The sequence below is a fragment of the Oncorhynchus gorbuscha genome, linkage group LG12 (assembly GCF_021184085.1).
Source record: "Oncorhynchus gorbuscha isolate QuinsamMale2020 ecotype Even-year linkage group LG12, OgorEven_v1.0, whole genome shotgun sequence".
NCBI lineage: Eukaryota > Metazoa > Chordata > Actinopteri > Salmoniformes > Salmonidae > Oncorhynchus > Oncorhynchus gorbuscha.
The window spans coordinates 69,376,635-69,397,805 of NC_060184.1; the positions used below are offsets into that span (position 1 = coordinate 69,376,635).

The 21,171-nt window shown below is 42.1% G+C and overlaps 1 protein-coding gene across 1 annotated transcript; it reads left to right on the plus strand.

The window, feature by feature from the left end:
* Positions 1-5,963: 5,963 nt before the first annotated feature.
* Positions 5,964-19,168, plus strand: LOC123991324 (mitochondrial fission regulator 1-like). The gene is made up of 9 exons (XM_046292807.1): positions 5,964-6,064; positions 12,063-12,160; positions 13,102-13,203; positions 15,859-15,992; positions 16,179-16,417; positions 16,620-16,869; positions 16,985-17,183; positions 17,329-17,391; positions 17,503-19,168. The coding sequence occupies exons 2-9, from the start codon at positions 12,125-12,127 to the stop codon at positions 17,548-17,550; spliced, it is 1,071 nt and encodes a 356-aa protein (XP_046148763.1). The 5' UTR covers positions 5,964-6,064; positions 12,063-12,124; the 3' UTR covers positions 17,551-19,168.
* Positions 19,169-21,171: the final 2,003 nt, after the last annotated feature.

Below are 21,171 nucleotides of genomic sequence, written 5' to 3' on the forward strand. Positions count from 1 at the left end.
ACCATGCTCTCAATGGTGCAGCTGTAGAACCTTTTTAGGATCTGAGGACCCAAATCTTTTCAGTCTCCTGAGGGGGAATAGGTTTTGTTGTGTCCTCTTCACGACTGTGTTACGAATTTGCAAAAAAGTACAATATGTTATGATTTTTTTGCTAGGTGGCTAACATTAGCTAGCTCACTAGCGTTAGCTAGTCTAAGGGTTAGGGTTAAATTTAGGAGTTGGATTAAAGGGTAGGATTAGGTGAAGGGTTAGCAAAAAGGGTTACGGTTAGGGGAATGGTTAGCTAACATGCTAAGTAGTTGCAAAGTATACTGAACAAAAATATAAACTCAACATGTAAAGTGTTGGCCCCAGTTTTCATAAGATGAAATAAAAGAGCCCAGAAATGTTCCATATGCACAAAAATATTATTTACCTGAAATTGTGTGCACAAATTTGCTTATATCCCTGTTTGTGAGCATTTCTCCTTTTCCAAAACAATCCACCTGACAGGTGTGGCATATCAAGAAGTTGATTAAACATGATCATTACACCTTGTGCTGGGGACAATAAAAGGCCACTCTAAAATGTGCAGTTATGTCATACAACACAATGACACAGATATTTCATGTTTTGAGGGAGCGTGCAATTGGCATGCTGACTGCAGGAATGTCCACCAGAGCTGTTGCCAGAGAATCCAATGTTTATTTCTCTATGCTATGTATCCTCCAACGTTGTTTTAGAGAATTTGGCAGTCCGTCAACCGGCCTCACAACCGCACACCACATGTAACCACGGTAACCCAGAACCTCCACATCAGGCTTCTTCACATGCAGGGTTGTCTGAGACCAGCCACCCGAACAACTGATGAAACTGTGTGTTTGCACTACTGAATAATTTCGGCACAAACTGTCAGAAACCATCTCAGGAAAACCATCTGCCTACTTGTATTCGTTGTTCTCACCAGGGTCTTCACCGGACAGCAGTTTGGCATCTTAACCAACTTCAGTGGACAAATGCTCACCTTCGATGGCCACTGGCACGCTGGAGAAGTGTGAACTGTAACTCAGTAAAATATTTCATATTGTTGCATGTTGCTTTAATATTTGTTTAGCTAAAAATTAGCAAGTAGTTGAAAAGTTGCAAATTATATAAAATGCTAAAGTTGTATGTGATGAGATTCAAACTCTCAACCTTTGGGCTGCTAGATTTTCGCGGTCTATGGCAACCCACGTTATACGTCCACCCCGATCTGTTTTATGTAACCACACAAAAGTAATCTAATGTTCTAAATGGATTTACGTATAGAATAATACGAAATGCTCTGAGACTAGGTTGTGCATTTTCCATTAGGGAACGCCTACTCTATTCGCCATTGCACTCCTGAAACTCCTAAACAACGCAACTTTTGGAAACTTTGGCAAATGGTAAAGTTTTAAAAAAAACGTTGTCCACTCTGTTCGTAACAGATTCTAGTTTTGGAAACAGAAAACTGTATTGAGATCAAATGTGTCATCGATGAGAACATTTGCAGAATGGCGGCCAAAATCCATCTCACTCCATCTTCTGCCACTTGGCTTCCGCTCACAATCATATTTGGTAGGAGGTGGAACCGTCAACCAGATACTTCAGTTACACATCTGGTGAAATATGTCTCCTTAAAATACATTTTAATATAAAATTAACAAAATAGATACGATCTTGCTACCATGGAAAGGAAAATACCTGTAAATTTGTGGAAAAATCACCATGATTAACTCTTTAGTCATATCCCAGTTTACCTATTTGCTTATGGTCTTGCCTACACTTAGCGAACAGTTAAAATTATATTTGGAGCGGCAAGCTAGACAAAATTCAATGGGCCTATTTATGTAATAAATATGTTCTCTCTGCTACCGGAGAGCCAAGTCTAGGTCCAAAAGTCTTAACTTTTAACTAGGCAAGTCAGTTAAGAACAAATTCTTATTTACATTGACGGCCTACCCCTGCCAAACCCCAACGACGCTTGGCCAATTGTGCGCCACCTTATGGGACACCCAATCAAGGCTGATTGTGATACAGCCTGGAATCAAGCAAGCTGTTGGATCAGCTGAGGCATTCATGGCAGTTAGAGGGACATAAATTAGGTTACTTACATTGTGTCTACCAATGCCCCTGGTGTAATGTACATTTGCTAAAACATTGTGATGACTCAGCGACACCATGGTAGGGATTAACTGAGCTGGACTTGGGTCATTGATACCTCATTGTCTCAATGCAGTGGTAAACCGTGGGGTGTTGGGTTGAGTGTGCAGATATTGACACAGAAACAGGGAGGTTTTAGTAAAAAAAAAAAAAAACTTTACTAAGACAGAAATTAAATATATCAAAGAAACAACTTAGGTTTTGTTCGGTCTTCCTTCTCTCTTCACTGGTGTCAGTCTCTCTCCCTTCTCTCCAGCGGTGTGCCATCGTGCTCCTTTTATTTAGCCTCCACGGCTGGTTGGCACTTTCCTCTAATTATCTCCACTTGTCGGGGTGCCCAGCTCCCGTATTCCCAGCAGAGGGAGCCAACGTCGCCTCACGTACCTCCCCTCTATTACGATCCGTGGGGGTAGACCTCCTGGGACACCCCCCTCCCTAGCCCTGACTGGGAGGGAGGCATGCTCAGGTCTAGGTTTGCATCCCTTCTGGATAGGGCGTTCGCATTGCCGTGCTGGGCCCCCGACCTGTCCCGACCCGACAGAGAATCGCTGTAAGGACAGGAACCAGCGGGTGACACGGTCATTCGTGTCCTTACCTCATGCCATCCACACGAGGGTGAACTCCTCAAGGTGAACTTCCTCCCGAGGAGGTAATACTTGAGGGGGTACTTGAGGGTGTCGAGGGCCTTCTCGACAATTGAGTATTTCTTCTCCCTTGGGAGGAGCTTCCTGCTGACATAAATGATGGGGTGCTCCTCGCCTTCCTGCTCTTGGGACAACACGGCCCCTACCCCGGTGTCAGACGCGTCTGTCTGTACCAGGAGGTTTTTTGAGAAGTCCGGGGTGACGAGTACCGGGTGCGAACATAGCGCATCCTTCAGGGCCTGGAACGCTGCCTCTGTGTCCTCCATCCATCGCACCATCTGGGGTAGTCGTGCCTTTGTTAAATCTGAGGAGAGAAGCTATTGTGGCAAAGTTAGGTACAAATCTACGGTAGTAGCCGGCTAACCCCAGGAATGACTTTACCTGCCTCTTGGTTCGGGGGACCGGCCATCCCCTAATGGCAGCGATATTTTTATTCTTGGGGTTTCACATTTCCCTTCCCGATCTGATATCCCAGGTACTCCACTTCGGCATAGCCCAGCTTGCACTTGTGGGAGTTCAACCACGGCCTGTAACTTACACAGATGTGACTCCCAATTGTCACTGTGCACAATTATGTCATCCAGATAAGCCGCTGCGTACTCACTGTGCGGCTGCAGGACTCGGTCCATGAGTCGCTGAAATGTCCCTTTAGAGGTATATCCCCCCCCAGGATGGAGAAGGCAGTCTTCTCCGGGGAGGCCGCTGCCAGTGGCACCTGCCAGTACCCCTTTGTCAGGTCCAAGGTGTTGACGCATCTCGCCATCCCCAAGCGGTCGATCAGTTCGTCCACCCGGGGCATGGGGTAGGCATCAAACTTACTGACCTTGTTCAGACCCCGGAAGTCATTACAGAAGCGGACGGCTCCGTCCAGTTTCGGAACCAGCACTATGGGGCCACTCACTGGTGACTCCTCCAGTACCCCCATTTCTGGCTCGAGGGCAGCAAAACTATTCATTGTTTGTATCCGGTCCAGGCCTCTCGTTGGGAGTGTAGACTGCTTTGCGGGAGGCCACTGTCTTCGGCTTCCACGGCTCGTGATTTGCAACCATCGTTGATAGCCATGCTCCTCTTGCTGTGCTCCTTCGACTCCGCTATCAGCTGGGGGAGGAGAGGCAGGAGATGGCTCCCCTGGCAAAAGAACTGTGGGCAACACAGGCCAGTCGGGCAAACGCCATCCAGCCACCGGCGTAGAAAAGGTCAATATTCCACTCTGCGTTTTCCCAAGTTTCTTATGTAGGCTGGCGACCTGTGTGATCAAGGAAGCCACCTCAAGCCTATAATCCTCGACAAGCAATCTATTGCCGCATTGGAACTCTGAGCGATCCAGTTTGTCCTGAAACAAAGCGTAGTAGATACAGCTCCTATAGCTCTGGAACTCTGAGTGATCCAGTTTGTCCTGAAACAAAGCGTAGTAGATACAGCTCCTACAGCTCTGGAACTCTGAGTGATCCAGTTTGTCCTGAAACAAAGCGTAGTAGATACAGCTCCTACAGCGCTGGAACTCTGAGAGATCCAGTTTGTCCTGAAACAAAGCGTAGTAGATACAGCTCCTACAGCGCTGGAACTCTGAGCGATCCAGTTTGTCCTGAAACAAAGCGTAGTAGATACAGCTCCTACAGCGCTGGAACTCTGAGTGATCCAGTTTGTCCTGAAACAAAGCGTAGTAGATACAGCTCCTACAGCGCTGGAACTCTGAGTGATCCAGTTTGTCCTGAAACAAAGTGTAGTAGATACAGCTCCTACAGCGCTGGAACTCTGAGCGATCCAGTTTGTCCTGAAACAAAGCGTAGTAGATACAGCTCCTATAGCTCTGGAACCGTTAATTTATTCTCCAGACAAAGAGGGCTCCATTGGAAAACTAATCTGGGACTAACTTTGTTAGCTTGATGGCTAACTTTAGCAGCTTAGCTAGGTTAGCGGCTATTTCAAGCAGACTTTAACCTCTCTGGTAAGCTGGAATCCGGGACAAGAAATTTCGGTCCTAGCTGTTAAAAGCTAACCGCCTCACAGAATCCATGCAAAACAAGTTTGGATCAAAACAAGTTTGAATCATGGTAATATACGGTCCCATGTCTCAAGGAACTGTACACAATTCTGAAAATTTCCCAGTTTTTTCATGGCCTGCATACTCACCAGACATGTCACCCATTGAGCATGTTTGGGATGCTCTGGATCAACGTGTTTGACAGCGTGTTTCAGTTTTCGCCAATATCCAGCAACTTTGCACAGCCATCGAATAGGAGTAGGACAACATTCCACAGGCCACAATCAACAGCCTGATGAACTCTATGCGAAGGAGATGTGTCGCGCTGCATGAGACAAATGGTGGTCACACCAGATACTGACTGGTTTTCTGAATCAAGCCCCTCATTTTATTTTAAGGTATCTGTGACCAACAGATGCATATCTGTATTCCCAGTCATGTGAAATCTTTAGATTAGGGCCTAATTTATTAATTTAAATTGACTGATTTCCTTATATGAACTGTAACTCAGTAAAATTGTTGCATGTTGCATCTATATTTTTGTTCAGTATATATATATATATATATATATATATATATATATATATATATATATATATATATATATATATATATATTCAATTCAAGGGGCTTTATTGGCATGGGAAACATATGTTAACATTACCAAAGCAAGTGATGAATGTAACAGTTTTTCTTTTATATTATTTTACATTGCTGTTTTGTTTCACATTGTATTCGATTGTTGCATTACTGTGATCTGGGCACCCTTGAGAATGAGACCCTTGTCTCAATGGGTTTTCCCTGATTAAATAAATAATACATACAAATACATTACTGGAACAAATTGTCACGACCTTGATTACTGTTGTGGTTCAATTACTAATGTATGTATGTATTGTATTTACCAAATTGTTCACAAAAAAAGACAGTGACAGTAAACTACAGACAAGGAATTGATGGAACTTGATATTTTGTTACTTGCTGTCTGTAAACCAAGACCTTGGGTCCGCGTCCTTTATGACAAGAACTCCAGTTGGTCAGTTGGCCTGTTATTTATTATAATCAACCAATAATAGTATCATAAAGTTATAGTACAAGCCCAGTCTAAACAATGTCTCAATGCCGATTGGTTCATAAAAATTATCCAACAACCCATACGTCAAGAAATAAATATTTTATCCCGCCCACTCACTCCGCCAGGAACGCGGTTACTCTAGACTAGAGTGGAGATTTGGGAAACACATTTTCCTTGGATGTCGACAAAGTTAGTCTCGTAAGTATTTTTATTTATCAAATTCGATCCACAAACTGTGCTATGACTTACCTTTCGCTAGACTCGATGTTAACTGTCTACTTTCAAAACGCCTTGGTTAACAAGAGGTTTCGTTAGCTATATACAGTAAATTGTTAGTTTAGTTAACGTTAGCCAACCAACTAACATAACTATACTTGCTTAATTACTTAAGACTCAGAGGGATATGTCAGGAGATTCAGTGGTTCAAAACCTAGTTACGTTTTTCGTTACGCAGTGGATATTTCCAGAAATGTATGGCTTTCGTCCCAAACTTAAGCCAAACCAGGCTTAGTTACACACAGCAACTTGCTATAGCAGTAGTTTGCAAGTCAGAAAGGCCGGTGAGTTGTCTAACGTAGCACTAGCCCGATCATGACTCCTTTCCATTACATTACACATGTCGTTGGATGAAGGCGTCTTCTATAAGGGAGAGTTTTGTTAAGAGCCCCGAAGCTCAATCTGAACATTATTTACAGGCGTCGCTTTATGGTTTTGGAATCATAAGGACCTACACCACCATGATATAATACAGTAAGCCCGTAACAACAACAAGACAAGCCACACTGGCCGAATAAATTCAACTACACATACGTTTGTTTCGTCACACAACCGGAGAGCAACATCTGTCCAGTGACATCCACAAAGCAAATATTGCATGCAACAAACCTGCAGCATGGTCAAGCAAGTTAAATGTTTTAGACAGTTTACTAAACAACTACTGATTTAGAACCCACAGAGTTACTGCAAGTCAGCAAGAAAACAACAGGAGCACTGCCTCTTCTATTCCAGCACAATTTCAACTTAAACATCAACAAGGCTATATATATGTTTAGTTTAATACAATGAAAACAAATGTAAAGATACAACAAAAACGATTTAGTCCAATCAGTTGCTAAATATAATGTGTGTGTTGCATGCGCAATACCACCCTCTTCTCTTTCATGTTGGCAAAGCGGTCTATGGCTCTGTCATACAGTATGCTTTTCGTTTTTGTTTTCATAGGCTAACTAGACTAGCAAGCATTTTAGCTAACTTCCCCTCATGTGCAAAAATGAACCAGATAAATTCGCTAGCTAGTTAACGTGAGCCTACTAGGTTACATCTAGGCACAATATATGCATTTATGGTTGGTTCAGAATCATTGGCCTGTACAGAGAATTAAGTCAAAACCACGATCCAAATCCATATCTCCATCCATGGTTTTAGGAAAGTGCAGTTTTAGCATGTTAGTTACACGTTTGTCTGACAATGATGACATTTTGCGAAAGCCGGGTGTACACTACACAATTTTGGCCATGATTTAGCTGTCTCGGACAAGTTTTTGAGATTGGAGAAAAAATCCCCATGTCTTTGCCTATTCAGGTCTTGTGGCCATCACCGACGCTCTTTTAATGTGAGCGGGTCAAAGACGCAATCTGAGGGCTGCGGATCTCGTCTTTTAGCAGTCCCAGACGTCCCTATATTTTCAAACAGGTTTCATTTTATCGGCATAAAATCTGCAATGCTCTTGTAGTGTGAGATGTGCAACGCCAAATTGATCAGCAATAGCCAGTGAGAGCTTGCCAGAGAAGCCAGTGAGATGACGTTTTGCATCACCCAGAATGTGTAGACCCTCAAGCAGGAGCGACAGCTACTAGTATGCGTTTGTACTTCCCTTCAACAAAAGCAAGTGCCAGATCTTTACAGCTCTGAAGTTCACAAGCAATGTTATTGTCATTTTCAAAATGTTGGCTAGATATTTAAACTCTGTATGCTACTTAAATCGAATCACATGATAGTTTTTGTGAGACAGCATGGTATCGAAAATCTTCATGACCAAGTGAATACTCTTGTAGTTTGTGACCACCGTCTCACATCGTTTAATGTGCACACCACTACGTTGGCAACACACTAAAGGAAAGACAGACGTTTAATGGGAGACACTCAGTGATGATGGGGTTTTGAAAGTCGTGCAGTGTCCACCCAGCTTTAGAATGTGATTTGATTGGTGTGAAGCCAAATCCAAACTGGCATCCCTTGGGGGGTATTTTGCTGCACCAGGACAAACCCCAGTTGAGCTCAGCTCAATGCTTTTTGGCTAATATTTGGAAGTAGGGAGAACGTTCATTTAATGGCTTAGACAACGTCTGAAGAAAGTATTTACAGTGCTGAATAACAACTTAAACATAGACTTACTCCTAAAAACAGCAGCTCTTTACTATATTCGTTGAGTCTCTCTCTAGTCATGGTTTTGAAATCTCACAACACCCTATGTGCTTTAATAAAATCAACTATACTGCCGCACCGGCAGTCATGCCTCATGACCACAGTTAAATGTTATGACTGTTGACTCAGAGTAATCTCCTCATGCACTCTGGACATGTTAGTAGTACCCTACTCATTAACTATCATCAGGCCACTAATGGCCTGTTACTCGGGGCTCTATTGTCCCTCTAACCACTGTGGATTCAATGCAAATGCAATCAAAAATCGCATCAAACACTTATCGTCAAAACAGTATGTTCTTTTAAAACTCACGTCACTGTGATGGATTAGTTTGAAGAAAGAAGTTAATCAGTAGGTTGAAACTGAGTAGAAACATGGTCATTGTGGATGGGTCAAAACCTAACACAATGAAATGGACAGCGATTTCAAAGGTGATGATTCATTCAAAACGCCTATATGCATATTAGGGATTATCCATAGTCCTATATGTGAGCCCAAGTCGAAAAATATATATATTTATTTATTTCTTTGCTACTGCTCAAAAAAATAAAAATATTGGTTGACCAACCGCCTATTGACCGAACAGTCAACTAATTGGGGTCAGTCCTAAAATCATTTAATTTAAGGACATTTAAGGACATTATCTATTTAATTGTATTTACGGATAGCCAGGTGAACACTCCAACACAAATGCTTTGTTTGTAAATTATGTTTAAGTCTGCCAGATCACTGGCAGTACACAGCAAATTGGCCAGTGTTTCAGTGTAACATTTCTAGTGTTAATTCAGGATTCAATTCACTCTAAGAGTGAAATTTATACTCAATGGTGTATTAAAACCATCACTGTTGGTGTTAATAACCAGAGTTATAAAATATTATTTGTCACATGCGCTGAATACAACAGGTGTCGTAGACCTTACCGTTTAAGGCTTACTTACAAACCCACTAACCAACAATGCGGCTTTAAGAAAATATTTACTAAATAAAGAAAAAAATAGCACAATAAAATACAATGAGGTTATTTACAGGGTGTACCGGTACCGAGTCATTGTGCGGGGGTAAACCTTAGTTGAGGTAATTTGTACATGTAGGTGTAGGTAAAGTGACTATGCATAGATAATAAACAGTGAGTAGCAGCAGTGTCAAAACAAAGGGGCGGTGGTGGTGTCAATGCAAATAGTTTGGGTGGCCATTTGATTAATTGTCCAGCAGTCTTATGGCTTGGGGGTAGAAGCGGTTTTGCACATTGGATAGTAAAACAGTCCCATCAATCACGCTGATCATTATCATATTTCCCAACTGCAAGTAGGTTTGTTTTAATGCTTTTGCATGTACATTGATTAATTTATTAAACTTCTGCTACACAAACATAACAAATTGTTTTAAACTAATCCAATCAGTTAGTTAGATTTATTGCACCCCTTACTGAAATGGTGGTTCCAGTTTAAATGGTTTAGGTCGTCTTCTTATCAACTTTCCTAACCCTGAACCTCATTCTGAATGCAGGTTATAGGTGAATAAAAATTCAAACTGTTGGATAGCCTAACGCTGGCTTGATTCCAAAAGTAAATGTATATAACTTTGCAAGCCAGGATATTGTGACTTGTGGGCATGATGTGGTCTGTAAACCAGGAGTTTCCTAGCACCACTGTGTAAGGGTAAAACTAGTCCATCAAATTAAGGCCTTATGTGATGTGTGTATTGTCAAAGAGTTTAATTTTAATGATGGAATTCACCTAGGTACTCACTTGGTGAAAGCCACAGGCCTTTTTAAAAGGAAAGAATTCAATAACCATGTCTCTGTCACTAACAAATATAGTCATGGGTGGTAATAAAAATGAACCCAAAGAAAAGGCACCCTGGGAAATCTGCAAATGATGCTTTGCACCACCCAGTGAACACCCATACAGTCAACACCTCAGGTGTTCATTTTTATTCGAGTTTACTCTAAATGAAGTGTTCTGTTTTACACTGTAGGGGTTGCGCATTACTCTACAATAGAGTTCATTTGAATAAGTTAATTTGAACACTAATGGTTGAATGGGGAATACTGCAACAGATTTAAATCTTTAGCACTTTAAAAATGTTATTTTAACACCAGTTCAGTGGGATTCATATGTTCACTGAAAATAGTGTACTTTTTAAAACTGTCAGAGTTGAAATGTACACCATTGATTTCACTGTGTAGGGATGACCAGGAATGCTCTCTTGATGAGTGTGAATTTGTCATTTTTCCTGTCCTGCTAATCATTAAGAATGTACTTTTGGGTGTCAGGTGAAATGTATGGAGGGGGGGGGGGCTTGAGAGCTTTTAGACAGGGTCCCTAGAAAAGGCAGGGAATAAAACTAGCTGAGAACTCAACTTCACCATATATACACTGAACAAAAGTATAAACACAACATGCAACAATTTCAAAGATGTTACAGTTCATATGAGAATCAGTCAATTGAAATAAATATTCTAGCAGTTCTTCTTTCTAAGTAAGGGTGTGGCTTAGAAAACCAGTCTGTATCTGGTGTGACCACCATTTGCCTCATGCGAGACAAATCTTCTTGGCATAGAGTTGATCAGGCTGTTGATTGTGAAATGTTGTCGGACTCCTCTTCAATGGCTCTGTGAAGTTGCTGGATATTGGGGGGAACTGGAACACGCTGTCGTACACGTTGATACAGAGCATCCCAAACATTCTCAGTGGGTAACATGTCTGGTGAGTATGTAGGCCATGGAATAACTGGGACATTTTCAGCTTCCAGGAGTTGTGTACAGATTCTTGTGGCATGGGGCCGTGCATTTTCATGCTGAAACATGAGGTAATGGTGGTGGATGACTGACATGACAATGGGCCTCAGGATCTCATCACGATATCGCTGTACTTTCAAATTGCCATCGATTTAAGATGCAATTGTGTTCGTTTATAGCTTATGCCTGCCCATACCTTAACCCCACTACCACCATGGGGCATTTAACATAAGTGAACCGCTCGCCCACAGAAGTCAGTTACGAAGCCAAACTCCAGTCAGGTCAATACCCTGGTGAGGACGACGAGCGCGCAGATAAGCTTCCCTGAGACGGTTTATGCAGAAATTCTTCAGTTGCACAAACTCACATTTTCATCTGGTGGCTGGTCTCAGACGATCCCGCAGATGAAGAAGCCGGATGTGGAGGTCCTGGGCTGGTGTGGTTGTGAGGCCAGTTGGATGTACTGCCAAATTCTCTAAAACAACTGAGGCAGCTAATGGTAGAAATGAACATTTTAATTCTCAAGCAACAGCTCTGGTGGACATTCCTGCAGTCTGCATGCCAATTGCATGCTTCCTCAACTTGAGACATCTGTGGCATTGTGTTGTGTGAAAATTGTTTTCACATTTTAGTGGCCTTTTCTTGTCCCCAGAACAAGGTGCACCTGTGTAATGATCATTGTGTTTAATCAGCTTCTTGATATGCCACAACTGTCAGGTGGATAGATTATCTTGGCAAAGGAAAAATGCTCACTAACAGGGATGTAAACAAAATCGTGCTCAATTTGAGAGAAATAAGCTTTTTTTGCATATCAAACATTTCTGGGATCATTTATTTCAGCTCATGAAACATGGGACCAGCACTTCACATGTTGAGTTTGTTTTTGTTCTGTATAGTGTGAATACAAAGAGAAGTCCAAAGTGATGGCTAGGATAAAAACAAACACATTTAGAATATCTGGAGCAAGGCCAAAATATCACAATGCTAACTACAGGTATTTCTACCCCTGTTTGTCTTCCTGTTTTCCCCCAGACTACCTCACAAAGAAGATGCTTTCTTGTGTACAACTGCTTCTGTGAAAACACATCGATAGAATGAGTAAAGAAAGTCCAAGAATAGAAATGGACCTGGTAAGTGCTTTAATTTTCCCCCATACCATGGAGTACAGTCATGATCAGACCAGATATTATTTACCTAAAGGTCGGCAGTTGGCGATATTGAGTGGTTTTCATTTTACCATCCAAACGCATTGTATGCACCGGGACTACATTCATATCCCTTGTGAACCGTTTCGTACTTAAATCATTCTCCATTCAGGCTGCATAGGCTTCGATTTCCTCCTGAACTTTATTTAATGGTGAAAGCGGAGAAAAACCGGACAAATATGTGTACCACCAGCATGGTAGAGTGGCTAAATACTAATCCTGGATGTTGTGTTCAGCCAATCAGGTTGCAGCAATCTGTTTTTTCACCTCTAACCTAAGGCAGTGCTGTATCGCATTAGTGAAAACCAAGATTTCTCAGGGTGGGTCTGCTGGTTTTGACTAGCAGGAGTGACTTTTCTTAGCAGGTTAGAAGAAATTATGCAGCAGGTTTGGATAATTAATGTGGCAGGTTAGGATAATTGTTAAGATTAGGTAAAGGCTTAGTTTGCTAAATTTGTTCTTGAAGCAACTCAAACATATTTAGCTACAACCAAGTCTGCCCTGAGTACAGTCTTGGTTTTCGTCAATGTGATGCCGCTAATAGTTTTGACCTGGTTGGCTGAAGGCAATACACAACATCCAGGATTAGCATTTAGCCAATTTAGCATGGTGGTGGGAAATGGTGTTTTCATAAAGGTATGCATATTTTTCCATTTAAAATAAAATTACAGCTTCTCGCCAATAAATAAAGTTAAGGAGGAAATCGAAACCAGGCAGTGTAGCAACTACAGTATGTACAGTACAGTATGTATACCCAGAAGTAGAGGAGGACTGAATGGCATTTCCACCATACTGCACTTCTACTATACTGTCTTATTATCTTGATTCTAGTACTTAACCATAGACCTGTGTGTTTATTTTGACAGGCCTTTGGCTTTTCAGGCAAGGCGTATGGCTCCTCAAGGAGTATTGTGAGAAGAATAGCCACCAATCTTCCCCTTAAACCATGCCCCAGGGTCCATTTTCAGGTAAAACTGTTTCTGCGACAGAGGAGGCTGGCATATAACATGTCCGCCACCATACTTTGACGGAGTATGATCTGTGTGGGACATTGTTTCCATGTGACTTTGTTTCCGTGTCTGTCACTGTTTCTGTGTCACTGCTCTTTACCTTGTGCTCAAGTGTCACGTTATCTTGGCGTTCTCTGGCCTGATGTATTCTGATCTAATCACCCTCATCAAGAGTGTTTGCCAGCTTGTTCATTTGTTTTGATGCTTCAACACTAAACAGAATAGGAAATGTCATGAGACCAATAACATGGACCTAGGTGCTGATTTAATGTCTGGGGAAGTTAGGCTATGTTGCTCTTCATTGGTAATAAAATATCAAGGTGCCTTTTTAATGTTTAGATTTAAAGTCTGATCCCAATTGTATTTATTTTTTTGCATTAGAAAGTTCCAGTTAAACAGAACACAACAGTTAATTTAGATAGTCATGTTATCATTGCCCTGCTCAGTCTTTACATTCATCTGTCCTGTCATTACTGTTTTTTCTTCTCTCCCTCCCTTTAGCTGTCCTTCCTTTCTGTAAGGAATACAGTATGTCTGTTTTAGGTCAGATCATTAGGCAACCTACAACAGTAACTTTGTACTGTTGACTAATGTGTCGTGCCCCCCCCCCCCCCATTTGCTGCTATTACAGTTACTCTCCACTCTTCTGGGAAGGCTTTCCATTAGATGTTGGAACATTGCTGCAGAGACTTGCTTCCATTCAGCCACAAGAATATTAGTGAGGTTGGGCCTGGTTCTGTCAGTGTTCCAATTCATTCCAAAGTTGTTTGATGGGCTTGAGGTCAGGGCTCTGTTGCAAGCCAGTCAAGTTCTTCCACACTGATCTCGACAAACCATTTCTGTATGGACCTCGCTTTGTGCAGGGGGGCATTGTCATACTAAAACTGGATAGGGCCTTTCCCCAAACTGTTTCCACAAAGCTGGAAGCACAGAATTTTCTAGAATGGCATTGTATGCTTTAGCTTTAAGATTTCCCTTCACTGGAACTAAGGGGCCTAGACCGATCTGTAAAAAATAGCCCCAGACCATTATTCCTCCTCCGCCAAACTTTACAGTTGGCACTATGTATTGACGCAGGTAGAGTTTTCCTGGCATCCGCCAAATCCAGATTTGTCTGTCGGACTTCCAGATTGTGAAGCAGGATTCATCATTCCAGAGAATGTGTTTCCACTGCTTCAGAGTCCAATGGCAGCACTTGGCATTGCACATGGTGATCTTAGGCTGGTGTGCGGCTGCTTGGTCATGCACACCCATTTCATGAAGCTCCCTACTAACTGTTCTTGTGTTGACGTTGCTTCCTGGGGCAGTTTGGAACTCTGTAGTGAGTTTTGCAAAAGAGGACAGATTTTTACACGCTTCAGTACTTGGTGATCCCGTTCTGTGAGCTTGTGTGGCCTACCACGTTGTTGCTAAGCCCTTGTTTATCCTAGATGTTTGCATTTCACATTGACGGCACTTGACCAGGGCCAAAATGTAATGAACTGACTTGTTAAAAAGGTGGCACCCTATGAGGTGCCCTGTTGAAAGTCCCTGAACTATTCAGTAAGTCCATTCTACTATCAATGTTTGTCTATGGAGATTGCATGGGTGTGCGCTTTATTTTATACAGCAACAGGTGTGGCTGAAATAACTTGAGGTAGATGGATTACTGTACCAAACATTTTGCCTCAATTCCCAGCACCGTTGAAGTTCTTGACACTCAAAAAGTGTGCCTGACACCTACCATACCACGTTCAAGGGCACTTCAATCTTTGTCTTGCCCATTCACCCTCAGAACAGCGTCAATTTGTCAAAGCATGGATGCTATAAGGTGTCAAGCGTTCCACAGGGATGCTGGCCCATGTTCACGCCAATGCTTCCTATAGTTGCCAAGTTGGCTTAATGTCCTTTGATTAGTGGACCGTTCTTGATACACAGGGGAAACTGTTGTGTAAAAAACCCAGCAGCGTTGCTGTTCTTGACACACTCAAACTGATGCGCCTGACACCTACCATACCGCGTTCAAAGTCACTGAAGTCTTTTGTTCTCCAAATTCACCCTCTGAATGGCACACAAACACAATCCATGTCTCGGTTGGCCTAAAAATCCTTCTTTAACCTGTCTCCTCCCCTTCATCTACACTGAATGAAGTGGGTTTAACAGGTGATGTCAGTAAGGGGTCGTAGACTGACCAGGTCAAAGCTATTGTGGAAAGAGCAGGTGTCCTTAATGTTTTGTATACTCAGTGTGTGTAGGTATAGTTAGATCACCGCTGATAAATACATATAGGTGAAACACTGGTCCTCTTGGACTGTCCCCTGAAAGGTATCTGTCTTTTTCTATGACTTTAAGCTCATGTTGACAGACAGCATACGAATAGACCTCGAGGGGTTGTTGACAGACTGCATAATTAAGAATGGACCTCGACAGGCTGACGGATGGCATCAAAATGGCTTACTTCAGTTGCTGTCATGTGCTCCATTTCTAAAAGTCAACTGTAGCCAATCAAATGTCTGTCAGGGTCGGTTTCCAATAGTGTGAATGAAGTTTGAGTCATGAAAAGAGAATACCTCACGTGGTTAAATAGACAGAATGTTTAGGTGTATTAATTAACATGGCTGCCCTGTGTCTCAGCTCGATCCTTACACTGAGGACAGTAGTGTCCTGAATAGCGCCGGGAGACGGAATGGACTGCTGCCCTCTCTGGCTGATGTCTGCTGGATCGACGAGGAGGAGAAAAATGACTGGTTTGGATTTGGGAGACTGAGGTAAGAAAAGAGAGGGCGTTAGCACAGGCAGCCTTTCTCAAGCCGTGATGTTGCCCCTGTTTATTGACCCACACTGTGCTTATTAGGGAGTTCCTTTGCGCTTGTTAACTTTCCATGTGTGTATTACTCCATGAATTTCTTTCCTGCTTTCTAATATGGTGCTTGTATACCATCGGTCCCATTCAGGTCAGAGGCACCGTCAGGGCTCATGTTTCGTTCTCACCCGCCTCAGCCCAGACAACAACCTTTGCCCAGACGGAGGTCATTACCCAGGCTGTACAAGGCCGAGCCGGAGCCCCAGGGTCAGACCTGCAGCAACGATGAGGCCATCCAGAAGATCAGTGCTCTAGAGACAGAGCTGGCTAAACTCAGAGCCCAGATCGCACAGATAGTACTGACCCAGGAGCAGAACGCACTGACACCAGGTACGAGAGAGAGACCCCAGAACACACACACACTAAAAGGTAAAGAAGAATCCTCAAAACAGAAAACTGTATCTCAGCCCCTTCCTTTGTTGGGTAAGAGTTTTTTTTTTTTTTTTTTCACTGTAATGATGTATATCTGCCTGAAGATGGCAGCTTTTCATGGAATAATTGTCAGACTAATCTGTACATTTCTTATCCCCAGGAGGTCCTCCCGCCCCAGGTGGCCCTCCTCCACCCTGCGTCCCTCCGCCTCCCCCGCCGCCTCCTCCCCCTCCACCCCCACTCATGGGGCTCCAGCAGAGCTTCTCAGTCATTGACCTCATCCAGGAGCGCCGTGGGAAGAAGACTGAGGGCCAGACACTGCTGGACCAGGGGCCCAAGCAGGCAGATTTTCCCAATATGCTGGACGTGCTCAAAGACATTGGCAAAGTCAAGCTGCGCCCCGCCAAGAGGTAGGCACCGTGTTCATGGTCTGACTTCTACATTACAGAAGATGGACACAACTCTCTTGTTTTATTAACTGAAACCTGTACTGATTTTCCTTAATCCCTGTGTGTTCCTGTCCAGACGGCCAGAGGAGAGCCAAGCCAAACCAAGAGAGCCCACAGACGCTGCGTCTCTTATCGCTAATGCCCTGAAGCGCAAGTTCGCCCATCGCTATCGCCACAACAGCAGTGAGGACAAGGAGTTTGACTTCCCAGCCTCTGAACTGAAACCTTTCTGTTCTGAATTCCCCAAGACCAACAAGAAAGTAGAGATTCCCCTGGTAAGAGCAACACGGATACTACATTACTCTCTGTTAGGAATCCTCCTTTAGGGCCTTATATCATTTCCCATCTACACTGTATGATTGTGCAACAACAAAGATGTGTGTCTGGGTTGTCAGTTGCTTACCTTTTTCTGTCCTCTAGGTAAGGCAGTCCCGGTTGAAAACCCCAGCCCCTGTAGTGAAACCACGTCCAGACACCCCCCTGGTAAGAGAAGTGCAAGCATGACAAACCTTTTTGGTTTATAAAGGTTTCTGATCTAATATTTGATACGTTTGGAAACTCATTTGCTCCTCGGTCTCTTTTCCCATCCTCTAGTTTGGGCAGCACATGTTGAAATCTACTGGCAAGAGAAATCTCCTCTGAGCGCCCACAGAGATGGGATGGAATTCTGGACTTGTTCAGAGTTCTGGACCTTCAGACAGTCGTGGACACTTTAAGTGCCTTATGAAGCGGTTTGTCAGTGGTCTCTGGATGGACACATGGTTTCTGACTAGATATTCAGTTCATCTGCTCTCCATTCTTGCTCACCAACAGTGTTGCATTGCCTCAGTCTTCTTCAGTTCTTGCACTTTGATAACATACAGGATCCGTTTTTGTGTGTACAACTTCGATTTTAACTTGTTTTAATCAAATGTCTATTTTTGTTTCTTAAGTGACGCCAGTTTCAAAGTCTTTGATCTTAAAGGTCAAACTTTGCTGTACAGATTTGCTGTACAGATTTGCTGTACATTATTTTTTGTTATCATAACTAAATTCCAATATGAGGCACACCAGTGTTTTATGTTCTGCATACACACACACTACAGACTCCTAACATTCCTCTCAGCTGACAACTGTTCATAACTACATTTATATATGGGAATGAACCTTCTCTGAATCACAGATGGAAAGGTGTATCCTTTTTGCATGCCCTTTTCAAGGCAGTTGTATTTCTCTTTTCCTCACTGGGTATTTGCTGTGTACTGCTTGCTGTGGGTAGAGAGAAATGTAAGCAGAGGAGAGGAAACACTTTGTCATTTGGTCCCTCTTGTAGAGTATTGAGCCATTGACTAGAATGCAATTTACAAACAGTCTAATTTCTGATTTCTAGATCTCTTATTTATGTTTTGTTTTGAACTGAATTTAGTTAATACTTGATACAGATAATGAAGTTGTAGCTGTTATCAATGCTATCAAAGCATGTATGGTTGAGATGTAACTGTATTTATGTTTCGTTTTAGACTGGCTCTCTTTTAGCTTTTTTGAGTTGAACTGGGACCAGTTCTGTTTCTGGAAACACTGTTACCATACAGTACCTCAGTATGAAGACTGGACCAAATGAATCTATGGTGACAGTGTTGTCTTAATGCAGTCTGGGGGGAACAAGGTTAGTGTTGAACTAAAGCTTAACACTGGGGTCTACCAGTCATTTTAACTACAACTTACCAATGCTGGGCATGATTATTATTTTTGTTCCATTGTGTTCCTGATCTGGCATTATCATTCAGTTGTATTTTGTTATGGTTAGAAGCCAAATGGTATCCGGGGAGGTAGTGCTACTTGATGACAAGCTGAGTATCCCTCTGTTTATATCCAGATGCCTTGATGCTAAGAATATTTCATACCATAACCACTGTTCCTCTTGGATATATTCTGTTGGTCGTTAAGAATTTCATACTTCATATTTTTTGTGGAATAACAAAGGTGTGCACACCTTGACACAGACATGGCATGACCAATATGACTATTTAGGGGGGAAACATTTCAGATAAATCTAACACTAAGACAATCAATGACCGGTGTGTTTATCATTGACATACTGTATGTGCTGTACCGATATCTATTTCCTGCTCAGTGTGTTTAAGCTTTGAACTTGAACTGCATGGTGGGAGAACATGGACAACTCAACTGTCAGTGATACTTGATGTAAAACACCATCTGTGTTGTGAAATGTCTTCCATACTTGAAAGAAAATTCATGAATAAAACCAAAATGATACTTGTGTGCATTGAATGTTTGTCCAATCAATGTCACCTCAAGCTATGTCTTGGGTAAATAAAGTAGACTGTTTCTACATTGCCTGAGCTAGAGTTCGACCGATTAATCGGAATGGCCGATTTCAAGTTTTCATAACAATTGGAAATCAGTATATTTGGAAACCAATTTGGCCAAATTTGTATTTGTTTACACCTTTTAACTAGGCAAGTCAGTTAAGAACACATTCTTATTTTCAATGACAGCCTAGGAACGGTGGGTTAACTGCCTTGTTCAGGGGCAGAACGACAGATTTTTACCTTGTCAGCTCGGGGGAATCAATCTTGCAACCTTACAGTTAACTAGTCCAACGCTCTAACCACCTGATTACATTGCACTCCACGAGGAGACTGCCTGTTACGCGAATGCAGTAAACCAAGGTAAATTGCTAGCTAGCATTAAATTTATCTTATAAAAAACAATCACTAGTTAACTACACATGGTTGATATTACTAGTTTATCTAGCATGTCCTCCTGCGTTGCGTATCGTTGCTCCAATGTGTACCTAACCACAAACATCAATGCCTTAAAATCAATACACAAGTATACATTTTTAAAGCTGCATATTTAGCTAAAAGAAATCCAGCTTAGCAGGCAATATTAAGGAGGTGAAATTGTGTCACTTCTCTTGCGTGTATTGCATGCAGAGTCAGTGTATATGCAACAGTTTGGGCTGTCTAATTTGCCAGAATTTTATGTAATTATGACATAATATTGAAGGTTGTGCAATGTAACAGGAATATTTAGACTGATGGATGCCACCCATTAGAATACTGAACGGTTCCGTATAACGTTTGTTTTCAATATAGTTTCCGGATTCGACCTTATTAATGACCTACTGCTCATATTTCTGTGTGTTATGTTATAACTAAGTCAATGATTTGTCTGACAGCGGTGGTAGGCAGCAGCAGACTCGTAAGCATTCATTCAAACAGCACTTTCGTGCGTTTGCCAGCAGCTATTTATGACTAAACCTATCAACTCCCGAGATTAGGCTGATGTAAAGATGTGATGTGAAATGGCTAGCTAGTTAGTGGCGTGCGCGCTAATAGCGTTTCAAACGTCACTCGTGCTGAGACTTGGAGTAGTTGTTCCCCTTTCTCTGCATGGGCCGTGGATTTTGTGGAGCAATGGGTAACGCTGCTTCGGTGGCTGTTGTCGTTGTGTTCCTGGTTCGAGCCCAGGGAGGAGCGAGGAGAGGGACGGAAGCTATACTGTTATATGCACTTTAGTATTGCCAGTGTAAGAACATCCAATACTCAAAGGTTAATGAAATACAAATGGTATAGAGAGAAATAGTCCTATAATAACTACAACCGAAAATTTACCTGGGAATATTGAAGAATCATGTTAAAAGGACCCACCAGCTTTCATATGTTCTCATGTTCTGAGAAAGGAACTTTAACGTTAGCTTTTCTTTTTTTTTACATGGCACATATTGCACTTCTCCAACACTTTGTTTTTGCATTATTGAGGCTAAATTTATTTTATGTATTATATTAAGTTAAAGTGTTCATTCAGTATTGTAATTTATTACAAATGTTTAAAAACATGTTTTATAAAGAATACAAAATTTTAAAAAATATATATATATATTTTAAATCAGCCAATTAATTGGTATCGACTTTTTTTGGTCCTCCAATCGGTATCGGCGTTGAAAAATCATAATCGATCGACCTCTAGCAGGAGCCCAGTAATCCCAAGCATCAAGCATCTTTTAACCAAAGCGACTTACTCATCTGTGCATACATTTTACATATGGGTAGTCCCGGGAATCGAACCCACTTCCCTGGCGTTACATGCGACACCAACTGAGCTACAAAAGGACCAAATGGTGTATGATGTTGAAGAACAGGTACTGTCCTGTAAGATCTATTCGTTACATTTCTAGCTACAATGAAGATTTCACCTCAATACATCCCTGTATATGACTTTATCACGGTCAAAATTCACTTGGATCAGTAACAGTCA

What these genes read in the sequence shown, in the direction of transcription:
- LOC123991324 (XM_046292807.1), top strand. Translation starts at nt 12,125, where the DNA reads ATGAGTAAAGAAAGTCCAAGAATAGAAATGGACCTG. An exon ending in CAAGAATAGAAATGGACCTG is followed by an intron (nt 12,161 to 13,101) that starts GTAAGTGCTTTA and finishes TTATTTTGACAG; the next exon opens with GCCTTTGGCTTTTCAGGCAA. An exon ending in GCAGAACGCACTGACACCAG is followed by an intron (nt 16,418 to 16,619) that starts GTACGAGAGAGA and finishes TCTTATCCCCAG; the next exon opens with GAGGTCCTCCCGCCCCAGGT.